Source organism: Neophocaena asiaeorientalis, unplaced genomic scaffold (genome assembly GCF_003031525.2).
Source record: "Neophocaena asiaeorientalis asiaeorientalis breed wild unplaced genomic scaffold, Neophocaena_asiaeorientalis_V1.1 scaffold299, whole genome shotgun sequence".
Classification (NCBI taxonomy): Eukaryota; Metazoa; Chordata; class Mammalia; order Artiodactyla; family Phocoenidae; genus Neophocaena; species Neophocaena asiaeorientalis.
The window spans coordinates 220,027-240,311 of NW_020172626.1; the positions used below are offsets into that span (position 1 = coordinate 220,027).

General features: G+C 43.2%; 1 protein-coding gene across 1 annotated transcript in view; it reads right to left on the bottom strand.

Moving 5' to 3' along the window:
* LOC112395695 (carboxypeptidase A6-like) overlaps positions 1-19,412 on the bottom strand; it is a 215,318-nt gene extending 195,906 nt beyond the window's left edge. The window contains exon 1 of the mRNA XM_024739029.1: positions 19,297-19,412. Coding sequence (XP_024594797.1) covers positions 19,297-19,412 — 116 coding nt within the window. The remainder of the gene's footprint in view (positions 1-19,296) is intronic.
* Between the last annotated feature and the right edge of the window lie 873 nt (positions 19,413-20,285).

Consider the following 20,285-nt stretch of genomic DNA (forward strand, 5'->3'; position numbering starts at 1 on the left):
TTTTTTTTTTTTTTTTTTTGCGGTACGTGGGCCTCTCACTGCTGTGGCCTCTCTGGCTGCGGAGCACAGGCTCCGGACGCGCAGGCTCAGCAGCCATGGCTCACGGGTCCAGCCGCTCCGCGGCATGTGGGATCTTCCCGGACCGGGGCACGAACCCGTGTCCCCTGCATCGGCAGGCGGACTCTCAACCACTGAGCCACCAGGGAAGCCCTAGTGATATTTTTTCACTCTCGCACACTGCTTCTGGAGATTCCTGTGTTGAAAATGTAGACAAAGTGTGTGTTTCTATCTGAATATTGAATCGAAGGTGTAACTCTTCCTGCACAACCTTCTCACATTCACATTCGTTCTCTGCCTGTAGAGACTCTTGGCATTTGGGTCCAATTCCTCACGTGCCGTGTTGCCTTTGGGAAACCTCACATACCTACTAATCACATCTGAATTTTCCTTTGGACATTTCCCTGCGGTCCTCCTTCTCAACTCTGCGGCCAACCCACAGCAGCTGAACTGCCTCTTGAAGCCAAAAGCTAATATTCAGAAAGCTCTGTACACAAAGCAAAGGGCCCCAGAGAGCACCATTTCACAACTTCAGGTGTGCCCTACAATGGAAGGACCACAGCCAGCTCTAGAGTTTAGGAACTGAGTTTAGGAAAGGCACCTCCATTTTTTTTTTTTTTTAAATATACATTAGCATTTAAAGCACTTACTTGCATGCCACATGTGAGGGGAGCAGCGGGTGAGAGTCCATGAGCGAGGGCTTTGCAAAGTCTCAGGTACTACACACAAATGACAGTAAGCTCTCGGGCCAGATTTTCTTTTAAAACCACACAAAGTACACAGCGGGAACATCACGTGCCCCTTGCTCCTTTCTCCCTGGATGGAGAGCACATCGCTCATCAGCTCCCGCCTGCTATAATCACCACTCCCAGTAAACTCATCATTCAAAACCCCGCCTAACATAACAGGCTCCGAAAGCGCTCTCTATCCCCCAATTTTTAGCTGTCAGTTCCTTCTGGATTGGTAGGACACTGTACTATTTCTCCTTTGTAACTTTAATCATCGTTATAATTAACATTTGTCACCTCAACTGGAATGTAAACTCAGCAAAAGCAAAGCCCACCTCGATTTTGTGTGGGATGCTTAGCACAGTAGTAGGTACATAGCAGATGATCAAAAACTATTTGTTGAATGAATAAATGAAATCATACAGTCTTGTTTCTATCACACCTCTTGTAAGAATCTGTAATTACTGCTCGTTGACTTGTGCACTGCCCGTCTCCCTCATGAAAATATGGGCTTCACAAGAACAGGGGCTTCGCCTGCCTTATTCCTATAGCCCTTTATATTCCTAATATCTGAAACAACTTGGGACATAGAGGTGGCTCAGTGAAAATTTGACAAACACATGAACATAGGTCCCAGTATATGGTATTGTTGACGGACTTGACAGAACTTTGAGATTATCCTCACCTCCATTTTCAAACCTCCAGGATTAAATATTGTGAGCGCTCCCAGTCTCTGTGCATTTTAAGTCATTTACATGTAATATTTAATTTACCAACATATTATATTATAAAGCATACAAAATAATATTTAATTTACCAACATATTATGTATATTATAAAGCATACAAAATAATATTTAATTTACCAACATATTATGTATATTATAAAGCATACAAAATAAAAATTATCATAAGAATGAGATCAAATAAATGCTAGATATTTTTGGCAGCCTACTTTGGAGACCTGTTTTCCTGAATGATACAGTGAGTCACCCACAGTTAAACTGCATTCAGTTACATAGTTCGCTGCAAATTGTTTTTCAATATTCTTTAACCAGAAGCCTGTTTGAAGCCAAAATTCTTTTTAATCAAAGTTCTAGAATGCACGAGAGTGAGAGGGAGACAATGAACAATGATTTGCAAGTGATTGAAATGTGATTTTTATTCAGAAGTTATTTTATTGTAGTTGTGAGGTTGAGGTTACTGGTTCCGGAGCAAATCAAGCAACCGTACATCATAGGTGATGTGTACCCCAAAAGTGAGAAGTTCAAAGTACTAAAAAGTTAGATAAAAAATAAGGATGGGGGCTTTTATCAGGCGGTGGCGTAGTAGAAAAAAAAATTTATGCAGACAAACTTTCCCCACCATCTATGCCCCACAGAGGCAAGATGAAATAGCCTCTAACCTTCGTCAGCAAGTCAGAAGACAGTCAACTTGGTCTAGGTTTTGATTATCACTGTTATGGCGGCTTTATGGTGTGCGAAACTGCTAGCAAACGTTTTTCCTGAATTTCTTCTTAAAGTATAATGGGCAAGCTCAGGCCGGGAAAAATATACGTCATGGGGGTTATATGTAAAAGCATAATGGATTCTACCCCCAGTCACTTCAAGTGCTTTTTCCTGACCCACTGTATTAACTTCTGAATAAACCTCTAAATACAGATTTAAACGGACTGTGGTATTGAGACCACCGAAGAATTTCTCTTTGAGACTCCATCTACTTAAACACACATAGCAGCATGACGCTAGCTGTTTCTGGTATTATTCTAAACCGAAAAGCCTTAAGCCCTGTTCGTGTGGTTCAGTCTCCCCAGAGTCCGTGTGACACGCAGCAAGGCATCCGCTTTCGCCATTTAATGCTTCATTGGAATACCCGACAATCTCATTTTCATTCCGAAATATAAAATGTTCAGTCATTAATTAGCACTGAGTGTTATATTATTAAATTTACTGACTTCTGATTCTTATTTGCAATGCTTCTAGAGTAGTTTTGGCATAAGGCACCACAGAAGACGAATTCCTTGCTATAGGGTTGATTTTTTTGTGGGATGGGAAGGGATGGGGGAGGGAATTTACATGTTTAAAATTACTTTTTCTCTGAATATAAAAGTCACTCATGCTTCATGTACAATTAGTAAATAGAGGGAAAAGTATGAGAGGGAAGGTAAAAAGATCACTTAAAATGCTATCACGTGGTCATAATAATCACTTAATATCTGAGCATTTTTCCCCAGATATAGTTAACTATATCCTATGTAATAAGTCATAGTTAAACTTGAGCTGTTAATTCAGCTCTGTATCCTGTTTTCTCCCCATTTCAGATTATATCTCAAGCATTAAAAATTTCTTGTAGATGTTTACAATGGGCACAAAAGATTCCATAATATGCACTAAACAAGCCTCTCATTGTTGAGCATATAGGTAGCTTCCCAGGTTTTGATAGGATAAATTGGTGATAAAACATCTTTCTACGCACTCTAAATCTTTGCCCATATTTCAGATAATTCCCTTAAGAAAGCTTCCTAGAAATGAAACCACAGAGAACATCAGTGCCGCAAACAGAGTAAGTGGATTGAGTTTACATGTGTTAGGCTCTGTCGTAAGCATTTTGCATAGAAACTAATTCAGCATCAGTTCAGTTCTACAGATGAGAACACTGAGGCACAGAAAGATGAACTCACTCCCTCCAAGGTCACTTAGCTAGAAAGCGGCGAAGCCGGGATGCGAACCCAGCGGTCTGAGGCTGGAGCTGGTGCTTCGAACCTTTATGCTGTATGAACTTTCTAATCACATATGTAAACATGACCCTAGCAGATCATAAACACTTGGAAGGAACTGACCCCCTAATTGAACCCTCAGACGTTACAGAAAGCAAGGCCCTGAAAGATGAAGTAACTTATTAAAGTCACACAGATAGCTAGTAGCAGATCTAGAGCTTATATGTCCTGACTCCTCATGCTGTGACCCAAAACCTTGCCACGCAAAGCATGGCCTGCAAGCCACAGCATCAGCAGTGCCTGCGAGTCTGCTACAAATGCAGAGCCTCAGGCTCTACCCCAGCCCTCTTCAAGCAAATCTGCTTTGTTAACAAGATCCCCTGGTGACTTATTTTCAACACTGAAGTTTAGAAACTCGGGCAATACACTCTGTAAACTTGATAGATTAGTGGAAAATCTGCATATAAGCTGCTAGTATTTCCACATCATTAAAAAAAAATATATATATATCCTCATTTTTCAGTTACTTAAAGCTTATAATTAGGTTGAACCACATGAAATTGCTCTTATTTTAGATCAACAGTCACATATTAGCAACTTACTGTGGTTCAACTTCAGTGAGTAGAGGGGTAACAACAATAAAACTTATAGGTATCTGCACTCTGTGTAGAGACTGGACTTGAGGAAGAACGTTTCCTTCCCCCAAAGAGTATACAGTTCGTCAGAAAGAACTAACAATTAAACAGACAATTATAATTCAAAATGATAAGTGATACCAAAGAGCATTCTGAGAGCTCAGGAGGAAGTTAAGTGATGTCCTGAAAGATAAATGCTATGGAAGAAAACAATTATTTCCCTCCTTTAGTGGCAAGAGAGATGGGCTTGCAAGCTGTAGCCAAATTATTAAGTGGGTATCCCCATAAGCTATCAGATGCTGATAAAACAAAAAGATAAAGAATATAAGGTATTCTACAAAGTAAGGACAATGTGAATTCTGCTTGAACTGTGAAAGCAAGATGCCTGTGTTGTTCTTAATGATGAGAGCAGGTAAAGAAAGTCACAGGTCTTACCGCTTAGAGTACGCTATTCTCACGGGCCCCCATTTGGTCATTTCTATTTTTTGAAGTTAACGGATATTTCTAGTTGGATGAAATGAACTGGCTTCCCATTGTACTATGAAATAAAAGAATCTTTGGAGTAATTAATACTTAAAGATACACTATGTTTACCAGAAGTGGTGCATAATTTTTAACTAAAATGTACAATATGTGTCAGTATACAAAACCTTTGCTAAGTATTTACCATGAAATTTTTCTATTCTCAGTAAGTCATTCCTTTAAGTACCTGCAATTGGTTTTTATACCAGTGAGACTGGGCCACCATGTTGATTTTGCCTCTTTCCACTGGTTGGTTTAGAAGGCTTAATTTGGGGGGATTAACTGAATGTTTGAATTGGCAATATTCCACTTTACCACTTCCTCTTTTTCTTATTAAGATTGCTTTCCTAGAAAGAACTTACCTACCAATAGCTATGCCCATGGTGAGCTATTCAACCTGTAGTTAAATGCTCTCTATATAAATTGTAGTAAAGGAAAAACTAAATGCTTTTTCACCTACAAAAAGGAGGCCAAGATAGTGGCAAGTCCTTTGGCATTTCATGTCATGTTTTCTTGAGAAGCTATGTGTTAGCTTTAAAACTGGAGAGTAATTCTCCAACCTTGGGACCTTCCCCCCTGCTATTCCTCAGCTGGTCCTCAACTCTCCCTTCTTTTTTCCACAACTCCTTCCCTCAAGGCTTTCTAAGAGGTTAAGCCTTTGTCACAGGGACCAACGGATTTCACACAATTTCTGCCTGGACGTTTACAGATTTTACTCACCTTGACTGCTGTCGTGGGAAGTGTGCTAAGCTCCAAGCAGGGAATGCTGTAAGTCTCAGGACACTGCGAACCACATAACACTCTATTCGATCAATTGTATCTGTTCAAATTTTTATTGTTATCTTATTTTAAAGGAAGACTGCCTCTGCTCTCCAGGGCCGTTTCTGTGGTACTTGGAATTTATATTAAGCAAGGGAACTGAGCATAGGAATTGAAATCACACATATTGCATCAAGATACATAAAGACTTAGAAAAAGATGAGCTAAAAGGAAGAATGTGGACAATTAAGTTCTGAGAGAGAATGTGGAAGTGTAAGCAGATAGGGTAGGGGGTCCCCGGAGAAAGAGTACCAGCCATGGCTTTCTTGACATGAGAGAAGCCATTTTTGGTCTAAGCCATGCTGTGATCTAAGCCAGGGCCACAGCGTTTGCCCTTGAACAGGTCTCAGTAATTAGTGATCTTAAGGCAACAGAATAATGCAGGAACAAACTGGCTGTTATCGGGCAAGAGAAGTAACAAGAGCAAAGATAATAAATCACTTGTAAATACCGCCAGTTCAAGCATGTTCTTGAGCTGTTTTGCAGAATTCAAACCCCCCTTGACCCCTCAACCACCAGATCAAGTGGAACCTAAGCGATGACGTTGACCTTTTCTGACCCTTGTGACTTCAGTCAACTAAAGCTTAGACTGTCACCTTCATGAATATGTGTGTACCCTTAGCTTAAAATTTCTCCAGTCTTGCTGTGCAGGGAGACACTGCTTTGGGAAAGATGCCCTGTGTTCTCCTTACTCACTGCAAGGAGTAAATCCTTCCTTCTGATCCTTGGCTTGGTTGTGTCTTCCGGCTTGACAGCCCCCAAGAGGTGAACCCAGTTTTCGGGAAACAGAAGTCCTTTGGTTCATAAAAATTATTCAAAGCCTAGAGGAGATGTTAAACTCAACGTGAATCGATGATTAAGGAGCCATCTATCATCTCAAACACATTGGTATATATTCCTGAGAGGGTGAAATAACCATGACAAAAAGGCAAGGATCACGTCTCTAAATTTGGTAAAAGGCAGTGGCGAATAATCACGTTGGCCCGCCCGTGCCCCTTCTGGCACTCGCAGGAAACGACTGCTTCACCTCAGATCGCCTCCCGGGAGTCAGAATACTGTTCAAAGCATTTTAGGAGCCTGTACAAGTAAAACACCCGAGACCAGATCTGGGTAGTTGGATAGGTGATACCCAAGACAGAGTGAGCAGGGAGAAGGTGACAGGAGGCTGGAGAATACTGCATCGAGGCACACCCAGGTGGTCCTAGGGATCCCCACATCCCTCCTGCAGCTCTAGGGGGCTAAGTGGCTTCTGTTTCTCACTACCTAGTCTGGCAAAACTGCCTGCAGATGTCAGCAGTCCGATTCCTAGTTTATTAGTTTCCATCTCTGCCAATCTCTCTTCCTCCCTCCCTCCTTTCCTCCTTTGCATCCATCTAAACTTTTACTGAATATGCCAAACACTATTTGGGGACCACGAGAATACAGATAAAAATACGGTACAGCACCTTACTCTCAACTTGCTTATAAATGAAAAGGAAAGACGGGACATCCACAAACAGCTGTAATACCCAGCAGTATTTAGTGGTGGCTATAAACGACAGAGCGAGCGCTATGGGATCTCGGAGGAGGGAGCCATCACAGCTGATTGATGGGGAGCGCTTGCTGGAGGAGCCATGTTCGAAGGGCTCCTGAAAGGCTCGCAGGCATGGGGGAGGGAGAGCTTGTGCTGCCTGGACAAAGGTGCAGAGGAAGAGAGGTAGTGGTGATGGGGATTGTTCACCGCGTTAAGAGGAAAAAGTCTACCTGCAGGGCAGCAGCAGGAACAAACGGTAACTGTGCCCTCAAAGGCTCAGTTCCAGCCGTGTCACCTCGCTGCTGACTCTCCACGGTGGTTCTCAAACTTGAGCTTGCATCACCTGGAGGGCTCCCTGTAGCCCGAGTTGCTGGGCCCACCCCCAGAGTTCCTCAGGGCGGGGAGGGTGTGGCCTGCATATTTGCATTTCCAACAAGTTCCCAGGTGATGCTGATGCTGCCGGTCCAGAACCGTGGTCCCTGTCCAGGGACCAGCCAAACAGGCTCCCACCCCACTTTGCTGTTTCGCATGGGGAAATTTCTACCCTGAGATATTCACATGGCTCCTGGTCTCACTTTATTCTTCTCATGACACCATTTATCCCCTTCTCTACGCTTTAACTATCTTCATAACCTTTATCAGAACTTAACACCATGGTTTATTACTGTTCTGTCATCCCATTAGGATGTAAATCCCAGGAGAGACGATTTCATTCACGAGTGCCTCAAGCAGTGCTATATTCTGAGCACCTAAACTCCTGTGTTCCTAGGACTTAAAATAGTGTTGGGCACACAGTAGGCACTCAATAGATAGTGTTGATTGAATGAATGAGATGCTTTTTAGAAAGGCGAGAGCCAGGATAAGGGACCTTGTGTAGTTTTAGGCAGAAACCACGGAAACGAAGATGACTCAGGATAGAAGCCACATCGCCCCCATCTTGAAAGTAAGATTCTTTGCTCCTGTAAGTAAAAGGCTTGGGGTTGGGGGTGAGAAGAAGGGAGGGTCAGGTGGATTGGGGGCATGAAGTAATTGGAGAGTTCTTAGAGCAGCTGTTGCGGAGCAACAAACTAGGCTCCTAGGGAAAGAGAGAAAGAAGAAATCCTTAAGTGAGACAGAGGAAACAAGGCAGACTACATTTCTCTCTGGAATACCAATGTGGTTTTCCTCTCAGGTATCATATTAAGATGCTTTTCTACCTGCCATTTGCAGTCTGTTCCCTACTGCTTCTACACAGAGATCTGAAAACTTAGGGAGAAATAGCCTCCCCCACGTGTCTTCATTTTAGGCCCTAAAAGTCAAGGGCTTAGAGTATTTTTTTCAGCAGCAAATTTCTAACTACTCCAAACATTTTGCTACACGGGCTTTTCCCAAATGTCTCAAACCTCCCATATGTTTAGTAATTCTGATGCCGAATATATTGCTATCACATTATCACATACACGTTACATATGTTCCATGGAAACATGATTGGCAGGCTACAAGTAGGACCCCAGCCATCTTATGACAAGTCTTGTGTCCTCATTACATTCACAAAAATCACAAGAAGGAACTTAGTAGACATTTAGGCGATTCATATATTAGTCTGATAAGAGGAAGACAGTCTGAAAGGTAGATGGGGAAATGAAAGTATGGCAAATGAGGTCACATGTGCAATGGCTACAGAGTCTGTAGGTACAAAAATAGACCAGGGTTCTCATCTGGTGATAAGATGTGTGATCCTGTGGAAGTTTCATCTTTCACTGGTTGGTAATCTAAGACTGAAATGCTATAAACATATATGATGTGTGTGTTAAAAAAACAGGTCGAGAAAGAGCAGGAAGACCGTGTGTTGACCTAATATACTTGCACTTCCATTTGGGTTTTTTTTTCCAGTTTAGATTGATGGACTAAAACATATGTATAGCTGATTCACTTTGTTATAAAGCAGAAACTAACACACCACTGTAAAGCAATTATACTCCAATAAAGATGTTTAAAAAAAAAATAAAATAAGCCCTCAGGATACAGACTACCACTCTTGCGTTTGATGATTCCTAACCTTACTTGGGGATAAAGAATGATAAGTCATCATCCGTACTCTTGGTACTTGATCAGTAAGTGTTTTGAGATGAGATAGGATGGGTCGACTGGAAAGAGGGAAGAGAAGACTGTACCTTCAGTTCTCAGATAACTGACAGGAGGAGGGAGAGGGATGCCCATTTATTTGATTAAGAAGATACATTTTCATGGATCTTTTACTTAATTCACCAGGAAGATAGAAGGTAATGGAAAGGTAATCAATTTTGTAACAGGATGTATCTGCATGAGAGCCTTTCCAACTAATATTCCAGACGTAATAATTTACCTAATATAGTACTTTATAATATGTTTCGATTTACAAAGCACTTTATCGTTTCATTTGATGCTAGAGAAATACAAATGAGTGGCAGTCTTTTCTTTATCCTCTCTTCCATTGCTGTATCATTTCTGCCCTCTTTCTGGAACCATTTTGAGTTCCAGAAGTTGCTCTAACACAAATCTTCAGTTAAACATGTGTTCTTTCTGCTTTCCATTCCAGCTTGGTTTCTCACTAAACTAGAGGTTAGTGATTCCTGTGTCTGAAGGGACAAAAGAAGAAAGGAAATTATCCTCCTCGAGGGCAGGATGACCTGGCCCCTAGAGGAGAGGCTATCCAGCAGGAGTCATTACTGTAGAGGCTGGCGGCTGCTGTCAGAACTGTAGTGATGAAAGCAGGAAGGAGGGATGGGGAAGAAAGACCCCTATCTTTCTCTCCTTCTCTGCGTTTGCTTCCTGGAAAAGAGTGCCAGACACAGCTACAGAAGCCCATCTCGCAGGTACAAAGAAAAGAAAGGCAGAGGATGGATGGGGAGATTTCTGACACTGATCTTGCTTGACTTGCTTTATAGCTTCTTAAGGGCTTATTTAAAGATATATCCTCACCCTTTCATGGAACTGTAACAGATTGAGTGATGAGGGCCCAGGGTGGCATGATCTAGATAACATGAGGAAACATGGGATGATCCTCAAGAAAATCATGGAGCTGGGTTCATGGTTCCTTTACAAACTCATCTCTACCATCAGCTGGGCCCTCAGTAATGCTTGGTGATCCTTCTGAAGGTTCAAGTCATCTCCCTCAGGAACACTTTAAATCGTCTCTCTTTTTATCAGGTTCTCTATCCACTGTCTCTTCTAGGATGAGGACCCTCCACCTACTTTAAAAAGAGAGGGCGCTAGCTTTCTGTCTCTTCAGAGACCTTACTCCACCATTCTCCCCCTCCCTCTTCTTTACCTATAATCTTGCTTTCTTTTTTTGTTCCTACCATCTGGCATAAAATATGGCTGTATCTTTCCTAAGAAGTAAAAGCAACCTGATTCAACTCTTCAACTCTAGTTATTGACCCTCCCCCCCACCCCCTTCATGGATAAGCTTCTTAAAATTATGGTCTACCCTCACTACTAATTTCTTCACATCCCATTCATTCCTCAACCTACTGTGCTCTGGTTTTCACTCCTCATTCCACCAAGAGCATTTTTGATGATAACACAAGTGATTTCCTTAATGACCAAACCAACGGGCACTACTTTGCAGTACTTGATGTGACTGACCTCTTCCTTCTCGGATCTCTTATATCCCTTTAACTGACATTTCTTGGGTTTCTTATTTTCTCTCTAGGTCTTTCTGCTGGTTTCTTCTCTGGCTTTCCCCCTCTATTCTTTTCATGTAATAAGTGCCTCCTGGGTGCTTCATCCTACACTCAAAGTTTCAAGAAATTCTTTACACATCAGTTACTGGAATCTACGTTACCGGCTAGATCTTTCCCTTGAGCTTTACACCCATCTATCCAATCAGGCACTTCATAGGCATCTCAAACCATACACATCTGAGAAAGTACTAACCTTCTCTGCAAAGAGCTCAGTCCTGTTAACTAATCCTGAGAATCACCTTATACTATTTCCTCTTTCTTCTCCCCTTTGGTTATCTAATTGTGAAAATTCCACCACCTAAACTTTTTTTCTGGGGTAAACATACATTTTATTTTTTTACTTTTTAAAATTATGTGTATGTTTTGGGTCTTCTTTTTTTTTAATTTAATTAATTTATTTATTTATGACTGTGTTGGGTCTTCATTGCTGCCCGTGGGCTTTTCTCTAGTTGCAGCCTAAACATTTCTTTAATTGGTTTCCTACCTTCCCTTCAATTGTACTACCAGAAGCCAGGCTCTGCTGTGTTACCATGGTCACCATAATATCCCAGTCTTCTTTCCTCCAAATCTTTAGCCCTCAATCTTCCCTTCTCAATGATGGTAGAGGGAATTTTCCTCAAAAAAATCTAATTATCTAAATTCCCTGGTGAAAATTCTTCATCAGCACCCAGTCACCTTTGGGAGAAATCAGGACTCCGTACTATGGGGCCATAAGGCGATTCATGACCTTGAAGCCTTACCTCATCTCTCCTTACTCCCACCAGGAGAATGCCCTTTACTTTAGCCATGCTTAATTGTTCTGATTTTCTAGTCTTGACAAGCTCCCTCACCTGTAGTTCTCTGCGCATGTAATTTATTCCCTGTGTCTGGAAAACCTTAACCTGATTCCTACTTGTTCTTTTTGACTGAGGTGAGGCTCATGTCCTTTAAGTACCAACCGTCTGAAAGAAAAATGTAAAATATCTTGCATATTTAATAATCCACCCAAATTTCTGCTTGTCTTTTAAGATTCATCTTGCAACCAAGAAGCCTCTTTGACCTCTCTCCACCCTTCAGTCTGGATTAAGTGACCCTCTCCTGCACTTACCCAGCTCCAAGAGTTTTCTCTAAGGGCACAGCGATCCCAGAGTTGGAATTGTTTGTTTACTTGCCCGAGTACTCATTATGCTGCGCACATGGACAGTTCTTTCATCTCTGTAGTCCCAGACTAGCAGAGGGCCAGATCCCCTACAAATGTTTATAGAAATGAAATGAAATCCCCCCTCATTAAACGCTTCTCAGCCTTGCCAACTCACTTTACTTCACCCCCAACAAGTCTAGGGAATAGAAAAGAGTAAGAAGTTTTCTGGATTCACCAAAGAGTGTTGTAAAAAAAAAGAAAAGAAAAGCTGTGAACTTGGCTGACCTGGATTTTCATCCCAACTCCACCATCAGCTCTGCAAATTGTTTTTCCTTTCTGGAGTTCTGCTTCCTTAGGTATTAAAAGGATTGGACTATGATTTTTTTTTTTTTTGATCTCCTTCAGTTCTGATGCTCTGACTTTAAAAGACCATATAGAGAATAAAAAAGCACACTTTTATATCAGCTTGAAGTGCAAAATTCTGAGTGCCCATTTGGGTGGATTATTTCTTTAGGAGAACCGAGTGGAAGGAAGAATGGGTTGGTATTCATTAAATATAAGAGTGACCACAGAGAGAGAGTGAGACTGCTAGTTATTTCACGGTATGTTCCTCCAGATCTGGCCATCATTTCCTAGCCTCCTTTGCAGCTGAGGGCATCTAACTGATTCTAGCCAGTAAGGAGTGATGTTTGAACTTCTGGACTGTGTTTTTAAAGGAAAGAGGAGTGACCATCCCTTTCTACTTTCCTGCTGGCTGGACTGCAGAGCTGGAAGACTCCTTCCTAACAAATTTGGGAGTTGAGTGCTGAGCACAGCAGAGGTATAGGACAGACGGAGCCTGATTCTCTGGCACCATCAACTATACCAGTTTTGGATTTTTACATGAGAGAGAAGTCAATTTCTCATTTAAGCCATTGAATTTTGGGGTCTTTGTTCTAGCAAAAAAGTGAAAGAAAAACAAAACAACCCAACAGTATCCTTAATAACATAGATATTAAAATAAGAAAATGTTTTACTGTTTTCAAAGTATGCTGAGAAAAAGAACAAAGATGGTAATTTTGTTGAAGAAAACCTTTTAGAAATTTGCTTCAACCTTTAATAAGAAAACTTTAAGGAAATTTACTGTGCTACGAAGAACAAGATCCTAAAGCTTCATATTCTGCATTCTGCTTTATCATAAAGAAGTTAATGCCCAGAGGAAGGTTGGGAAGGCATTTATTTGGCAAAGCAAATTCTAATCCTATATTCTAGTTATCTACCGATTGACCATAATGAAGACTCTAACACAACAAAAGTTTTAATTTTCCGTTCAGTAATTCCACGTATAAAGACAGAAAACATAATGCTTTCGTAGCTTGCACAATCTAGGCTGTGAAGTCATGAACCATTAACATCCTTCACTGCTTTTCACAGGGTGGAAGTGATTAGGCTTAATGGCATTACCCAGAAAGTATCCTGGCGCCGTAAAATAAAAGCTCCATCATCAGACTGGGCTCCAAGGGAAACGCTCCTCCTTCCACCAGCTCAGGGGCAGGAGGAATGCTGATCCCTATGCAGTACCATCTGTCTGTGAGTCCAGGTCGGGGTGGGAGCTGTAGCACTGTGCGTCCTCACAAGGAAGGCTGGAGGCCCCCACACGCAGCGTATGGCAGGGAAGAAAGCTTTCTGTGTAATCAGCTGATAAACAATCCACACTTGGGGGCTGCACTTCGCGCTAGTGCCTAAGGAAAACCGAAAATAATCTCCCACTAATTAGGGCCAAGTGCTAAAAGGAACTTCCAGAAGACACTAGAGAACTATTGTATTAACCACAGACCAACTTGCGGGGGCAAAAGTTCAAAAGCAACCTTAGAGCCCACCACACACCCTTTCCAGCGCCTCACGCCCCCAATCTGTATCTATCCTGCACATTTTGATCTATCATTCATGATATGAGATGCCTCCTCCTTGCTTTAGGCCCTTATTATGAGGAAGGCCTGCCTGCCTTCCTTGTTAAAGATGAGCGAGGCTGAAGCTCTCTATTCTCTGATTAACAGGGGGATTTCAGGGCTGAGAAGAGGGAAATAGAGACGGAGGGACCAGAGAGTCTGATTAGAGAGGCCTTGAGAGCCTGGCAGAGAATGGATTTGATGGATTTGGCAATAGGTAGCCAAAGTAGATCTTTGAGCCAGAGAGTAACACAACAGAAGTCTTACAGCATCAGTCTGAGAAAGGACTATAGGAAGGTAGATCAGCTAGGAGAAAGTTACCTTAACCTAGGCTGAGATAAAGACGTCCTAAATATGGCTCGTGGCTATTACAAAAGAGAGGACAAGTAGGATTCTTTTTAGGGGTATGGAAGGAACTAGAGATAAGCTTGCTCTTTAAGAAAGAAATAAGATGCAGGGCAGAAATAGAGTCACAGATGTAGAGAACAAACGTATGGACACCAAGGGGGAAAGTGGCGGAGGAGGGAGTGGTGGGGTGAATTGGGAGACTGGGATTGACAGGTATACACTAACATGTATGAAATGGACAACTAATAAGAACCTGCTGTATAAAAAATAAATACAATTCAAAAATCAAAGAATGAAATAAGAGGATAGTTGAAGACCTAAAGTAGAGCTCATTAAGGAAACAAACACAGTGGAGAATAAAAAGGCTGACACCACAATTTGCCAGACTGAAAGGGGTACACTGCCAGTTACTACCCCGGAACAGCAGGTGCAGACCAGGACAGTCCCTGGCAAGTGCGGATTCATGGCCATCCAATCTGAAAAGAGCTTTAACCACCAACATAGAAGATAACTCTCAGCTCATCTCTTGTGCTCTAGCCCTAGGCTTCCAGAAGTGCAGAACATTCCAAGGAAGCCACCACCAGAGGGCAAAAGACTTAAAAGCTTCTGTTGAGAGATGGAGGGGACTAGCTAGAGAGGTAAGGTGGAAGACGGGATGACGTCCCTGAAGTCAAATCTGTTCCCGAGTCCGTGTAGTTCTCAGTCCTCTTCAATGTCACATCCAAATTTGGGGCCTCTTTGCTTACAGGATTTCGAGGACCAAACTGCCTTAAGAAGTCTTATTTCCTTCAAGTCTAATTCCTGGATCTCCATGTCCTGTTCTCATGGATGACTAGTGAACTTGACAAATAACTGGGGTGTGGGGGGGATGGCAGGATGGGGGACAGGGATGGGGGTGGGTACAGCACGGACACTGGCTAATCAGGATGCAGCAGCTGGCAAGTGGGCTGTGACCAGCCTGCACACGCCTGTACTCATGGGGAAGAGGCCGGTCACTGGAGCTTCTCCCCGAGAAAGAAAAGAGAAGGCAACAGGTCTTCACCAAACGCAGGGCTGGAGAGGAAGGAGGAGTCCGGGAGGCCTCGCAGGCAGACCCACAGCACCAGGGGGTTCCGTCCCCCGGAGCAGCTCTGGTGGCAGAAAGTCTGTGTTCTCTCCACCCGTAACCCAGGTACCTGAAGGCTGGGTGACCGGAATAGGGGAGGCCTGGGAAGGGATTTCTACCCTCCTTCTTAGCGCCTAGATCTCTTTTAATGCTCCCACAGTAGGCTGCTCATCCCATACAGCACTCAAGCACTGTGTACATCTTAATATTATGTGTGGGGCTGCTTTCTTTGCTAAACTGCAAGCTCTCAGAGGGCCTCAGCTCTGCTGACCAATGCTCTGGGCACATGTAGGCACCGGAATAATACTCACTGACGGAATGAGGCACACGCCCACGGCCACTTTCTGTGCTATCAGGGTGGAAAGACCGCTAAGTGCCAAGAACCACGCAATACCCATGCTATTGCATTTAATCCCCACAACTTGGCAGGGAAGGTTCTAATATTGTCTCCATGTCTCAGGTGAAGAAATTGAGGCTCAGAGAGGTTAAGGAACTTACCCAAGGTAACAGAGCTACTAGGTGTGGGAAAGCAGAAATCAAAAGCCAGGCAGTTGAACTTCAGGACTTATAAACATTATACATGAAGAAAGTACCAAATAAGTGGTTCTTGAAGAATCACAGCCACTTTGGTTCTACAGCATTGCCAGAATTTATTGTGTCACTGGCTTAGATCTCTCTTTTACCATCACTAGAAAAATCTACCCTAATTTCATGTAAAGCCGAAGATCCTTATTTTTTGCCCTCACGATCACAGTATAATAAATAACTAGGTCTGCTTCCAGGAATATGAGGAGATGAGGGAAAAGGAGAGAACACAGAGTGATATTTGCCCTAGTCAGAGTCTCATTCACTGATGTTTGTTTATCATCAAAATGTTTGACGTGCATTTGCAGCCCTTGAAGCCTGCTTACGGAGTATCAATAAATGTTATTTGATGTCAAGTTATTTCCCACACTTAGCTTCACTCCTTTCCTATGTATTTTTAAATCTTCCTTGTGTGTAATTTGATGTAGTTATCCAAAAAGATATTCGTTTTTGTCAGATTTTCCTTGTGGTCTCTATATTTTTTTCATGAGATGCTTAAATCTGCTATTTCCCAAGCGTCTATGATACAGCTGGCACCACACAATCGTTACCAGTTTGTGCAGAAAGAAGACTAGGCTCATTAGATGCTCTCAGGAAGCACGTTGGTCTGCCCTGAGTGTTCTATTTTTTGTCCATGCTCAGAGTCTTGCAAATGATAATCACTTATTATTATATTCAACCAAGACTCACAAAAATATTTTTTTTAACAAAAATGCAAGAAATAGGGCTGCTTCATAATTACTACCAATACCACCAAAACAAATTACTTAAGGGACAAAAATGAGGGTTTAGAATGACAACTTTGTATGGGCAATAAAAATAATGCTCAAAACTATTCTACCAGGTCATTCCACCAGGTTCTTAGCTAGACTTACAGAAAGTAGTTTCTGGGGAAGTAGAGCAAAATAATCCCAAACCTAGGCAGAATTTCTGTCTTTGGTGATGAGAGAATGACATGTATCTAATGAAGGGAAGGTAAAAATCCCCCATTTTCGATGGTGAGTATGCTCTGAAACTCTCTGGTTTTGGAGAAGCTCTCCTGTGATGGACAGGGAAGGCTCCCTTCAGTGTCTCATGTTTCGTCTTTTTCTTCCAACTTTCAGTCACCTTTCATTTGTACATTTGGGCCTAACTTATTAGGTAGCAGCCAAAGAGAAAATGGGAACTATTACTTTCTTTACAGGACAACAGAAAAGGAGGTGCAACTTTGTCCACAAAGATTCCAAATTCTCTAAGAAAAGGCCGCCGCCTTTGGCCTTGTTTCTTCTAAGTGGCGTTTAGGGAAGTGTGCACACCTGTTCCCCTGAAACAGGCCTGGTCACTTACCATTGATGAGGGCCACACACGGAAATCATTATGGTCGGGGCTACCTCTGAGCAGAGAAGCGAGGTCCTACATCGCACGGGCGCATCTAAATCCGTGATATGTTTATCACAGGCCTGACATCCATTAAGAGTCGGAGTAAACACCTCCACACCTTGGCCTGCACCGTCACTAAACACGTTTTCCTCACCCAGGGCTCCGAGGGCGGACCGTGTGTCCCAGAGACGTAAAAGCGGTCCTCAGATGTTAACTCCTCTGTTTCTCCAGGGAACACCAGGGTGGAAAATTTGGGGATTGTATTACCATCCATAGCCCTTATCCCCACCAACACCTCCACCCCCATCCTGCGTCCCCTTAAACTGCAGGAACAATTTCCTCTGTTAAGTACTGTATTCAGGGGAACTCTAAAGCAGTGCCCAGATTCTTCAGGAGAGAAACAGAAACAATTTTCTTTTCCAGGGTCACACTTATAAATCCTTCTCTACACGATTCCTAGAAAGAACAACTTTGCTTCAACACCTGGCCGTCATTCAGATGAATATGAAAGTTTTCCTCAACTGGCCATAATTGAGCAACTGTAGTCTATTTAAAAAGATTTAAGGGGAGGGGGAAGGGTAAGCTGGGACGAAGCCAGAGAGTGGCATAGACATATACACACTACCAAACGTAAAACAGATAGCTAGTGGGAAGCAGCTGCATAGCACAGGGAGATCAGCTGGGTGCTTTGTGACCACCTAGAGGGGTGGGATAGGGAGGGTGGGAGGGAGATGCAAGAGGGAAGAGATATGGGGATATATGTATAACTGATTCACTTTGTTATAAAGCAGAAACTAATGCACCACTGTAAAGCAATTATACTCCAATAAAGATGTTAAAAGATAAAATAATAAGCTACAAGGATATATTGTACAGCACAGGAAATATAATCAATATTTTATAATAACTTTAAATGGAGTAAAATCTCTAAAAATTTTCAATCACTATGTTATACACTTGAAACTAACATTGTAGGGCTTCTCTGGTGGCGCAGTGGTTAAGAATCTGGCTGCCAATGCAGGGGACACGGGTTCGAGCCCTGGTCCGGGAAGATCCCACCTGCTGCAGAGCAAGTAAGCCTGTGCGCCACAACTACTGAGCCTGCGCTCTAGAGCCCGAGCTGCGCAACAAGCCACCACAGATGAGAAGCCCGCGCACTGCAGGGAAGAGTAGCCCCCGCTCGCTGCAACTAGAGAAAGCCAGCGTGCCGCAAAGAAGACCCAATACAGCCAAAATTAAATAAATTTCAAAAAAGAAACAACTAACATTGTAAATCTACTACACCTCAACTAAGTATTTTTAAAGTAAGAAAAAAAAATTAAGACCCTGGTTTTCCTCCTGTGTAGAAAGGAATTGAACTAGAGGAGCTATTTAAGGCTCTCCCAGCCCAAAAATACAGGAATGCCGTAATTTCCAGATTCAAAGAACGACCCCTTGCAAATTCAAGCAAAGCACTCGCTGCGTATTTCGAAGCAACGCTTCAGGATAATAGGACATGCGCAGTCCCAGCCGCTTTACACGCAGCCCCGTGCCTCGTTATGCGAAGCAAACACAAAGCGTGCTAACCCACAGAGCGGGGAAATACAAATGGTTTTCCCCTTCTGTGTTTCTCCCTTCAGAAAAACACCCATAATTTTACAGCTGGCTACGTTTATTCTTATTTTAAGTTGACTCATTTGCATCGCTCAGGTTAGAAAATCTAATAACCACTCTGTAGGCTAACAAGCACTCAAAAAAAAAAAAAAATGCCCACACGATTTTTAATCACTGGTGAATTTCCACCCACGGCTTCTGCATACAATCCTAAAGGGGAAGCTTTAGTTCTCAGGTCACAATTCACGTGTCACAACAGCATCCTTCCTGCCGAGCAACCACCAAGGCAAATACTGCACATACTGACCACCGCTATTCCAGAGACAGAATCCCCATCAACAGTGGTCCACGGCTGAGGTTGGCACGTCATAAACAGTATGAGAAACTAGACTTGCGTCCACCACAAAGAGCCAGGCACTGCATATACATTTAATGTTAGGTGACCAGGAAAGCATACAGATTCACGCAGAGTCTACAGACCAGAGAAAGTGAGGCACACTCAGGCGCATACCAGCCCCCTGACCGGAGTCCAAGCTGATGGGGGCATGAGAGCCTCTCCACTTACCCAGCATAGCGGCTGCTGTAAAGATGGCTGTGCCCTGGGTGCAGAATCTTCAAAAAGAGCAAGCAAAGAGGCAGAAAAGCAGCTCTCTGGCTCCTGGGCTTCCCGAGGAACTTCATAGTGCAAGGATGAGAGGGGCTGAAAGTTCTTCCGGCAGTCACAGCCACCCGAGGCTGGAGGTGGCTCCCAGCGCGCCCTCCACACAGCACACGGTCCCTGGGAAAGCGTGGGGAGAGGGCTTAGGAGGGAGCAAAATGTGACACTTCTTTCCAGCCTCAGAAGAAAAAAAAAAAAAGTTCAAGCAGCTGAGGGAGGGAAGTTGCTGTTCAGACTTGGTCTTGGGACGAGAAGCAGCAGCTTCTGCCCACACACAGCCCTGCCCAGCCCCGCGCTGAGCTCCAGGCTCCCCTCGAAGGGGCTGGGCCTCCCCGTGCTGACTCACCGCAGGGGTTTGCTGGGTGTCGCTTCATTAGGGTAACTCCTCTTTTTGTCCTCTTGTTTTTTAGGGCTTTTTTTTTTCTTTTGGCTCTTCAAATTTAGGCCCCTAACTTTTTTGGACAACCTTCCTGCTATACTAATTGCAAAAGACTTGTTTGAGGATGAGCTAAACACGCAGGCATAGAACATTCCAGGCTTCTTGTTTTGATCTACCATGGCAAATTTCTACAGGGAGTCCACATTCCGAAATGCACAGTGAACAGTCTTGATGAGCTGTGGCCCCTGGGTGTGGTCAGCCGGTCGTGGTCTCCGCTCCTACCTGCACCGGGACGGGCAGGGGCTTCCCTGAGCTTCAGGGAGCCCCTGTGCTGATTCCATGGCGGCAGCATCCAGACCTGCGGCTATTTCAAAGGTTCTCATGGGGGAACTGGAGGCCTCTGGGTGCTAAACCACCTTTCCTGCACATTTGGAATCACTTAGGGAGATGGGCTATTTAAATCAGAATTCCTGGGGGGTGGGATCAGTTGTTGAAAAACCCCGCAGGTGATTCCAAT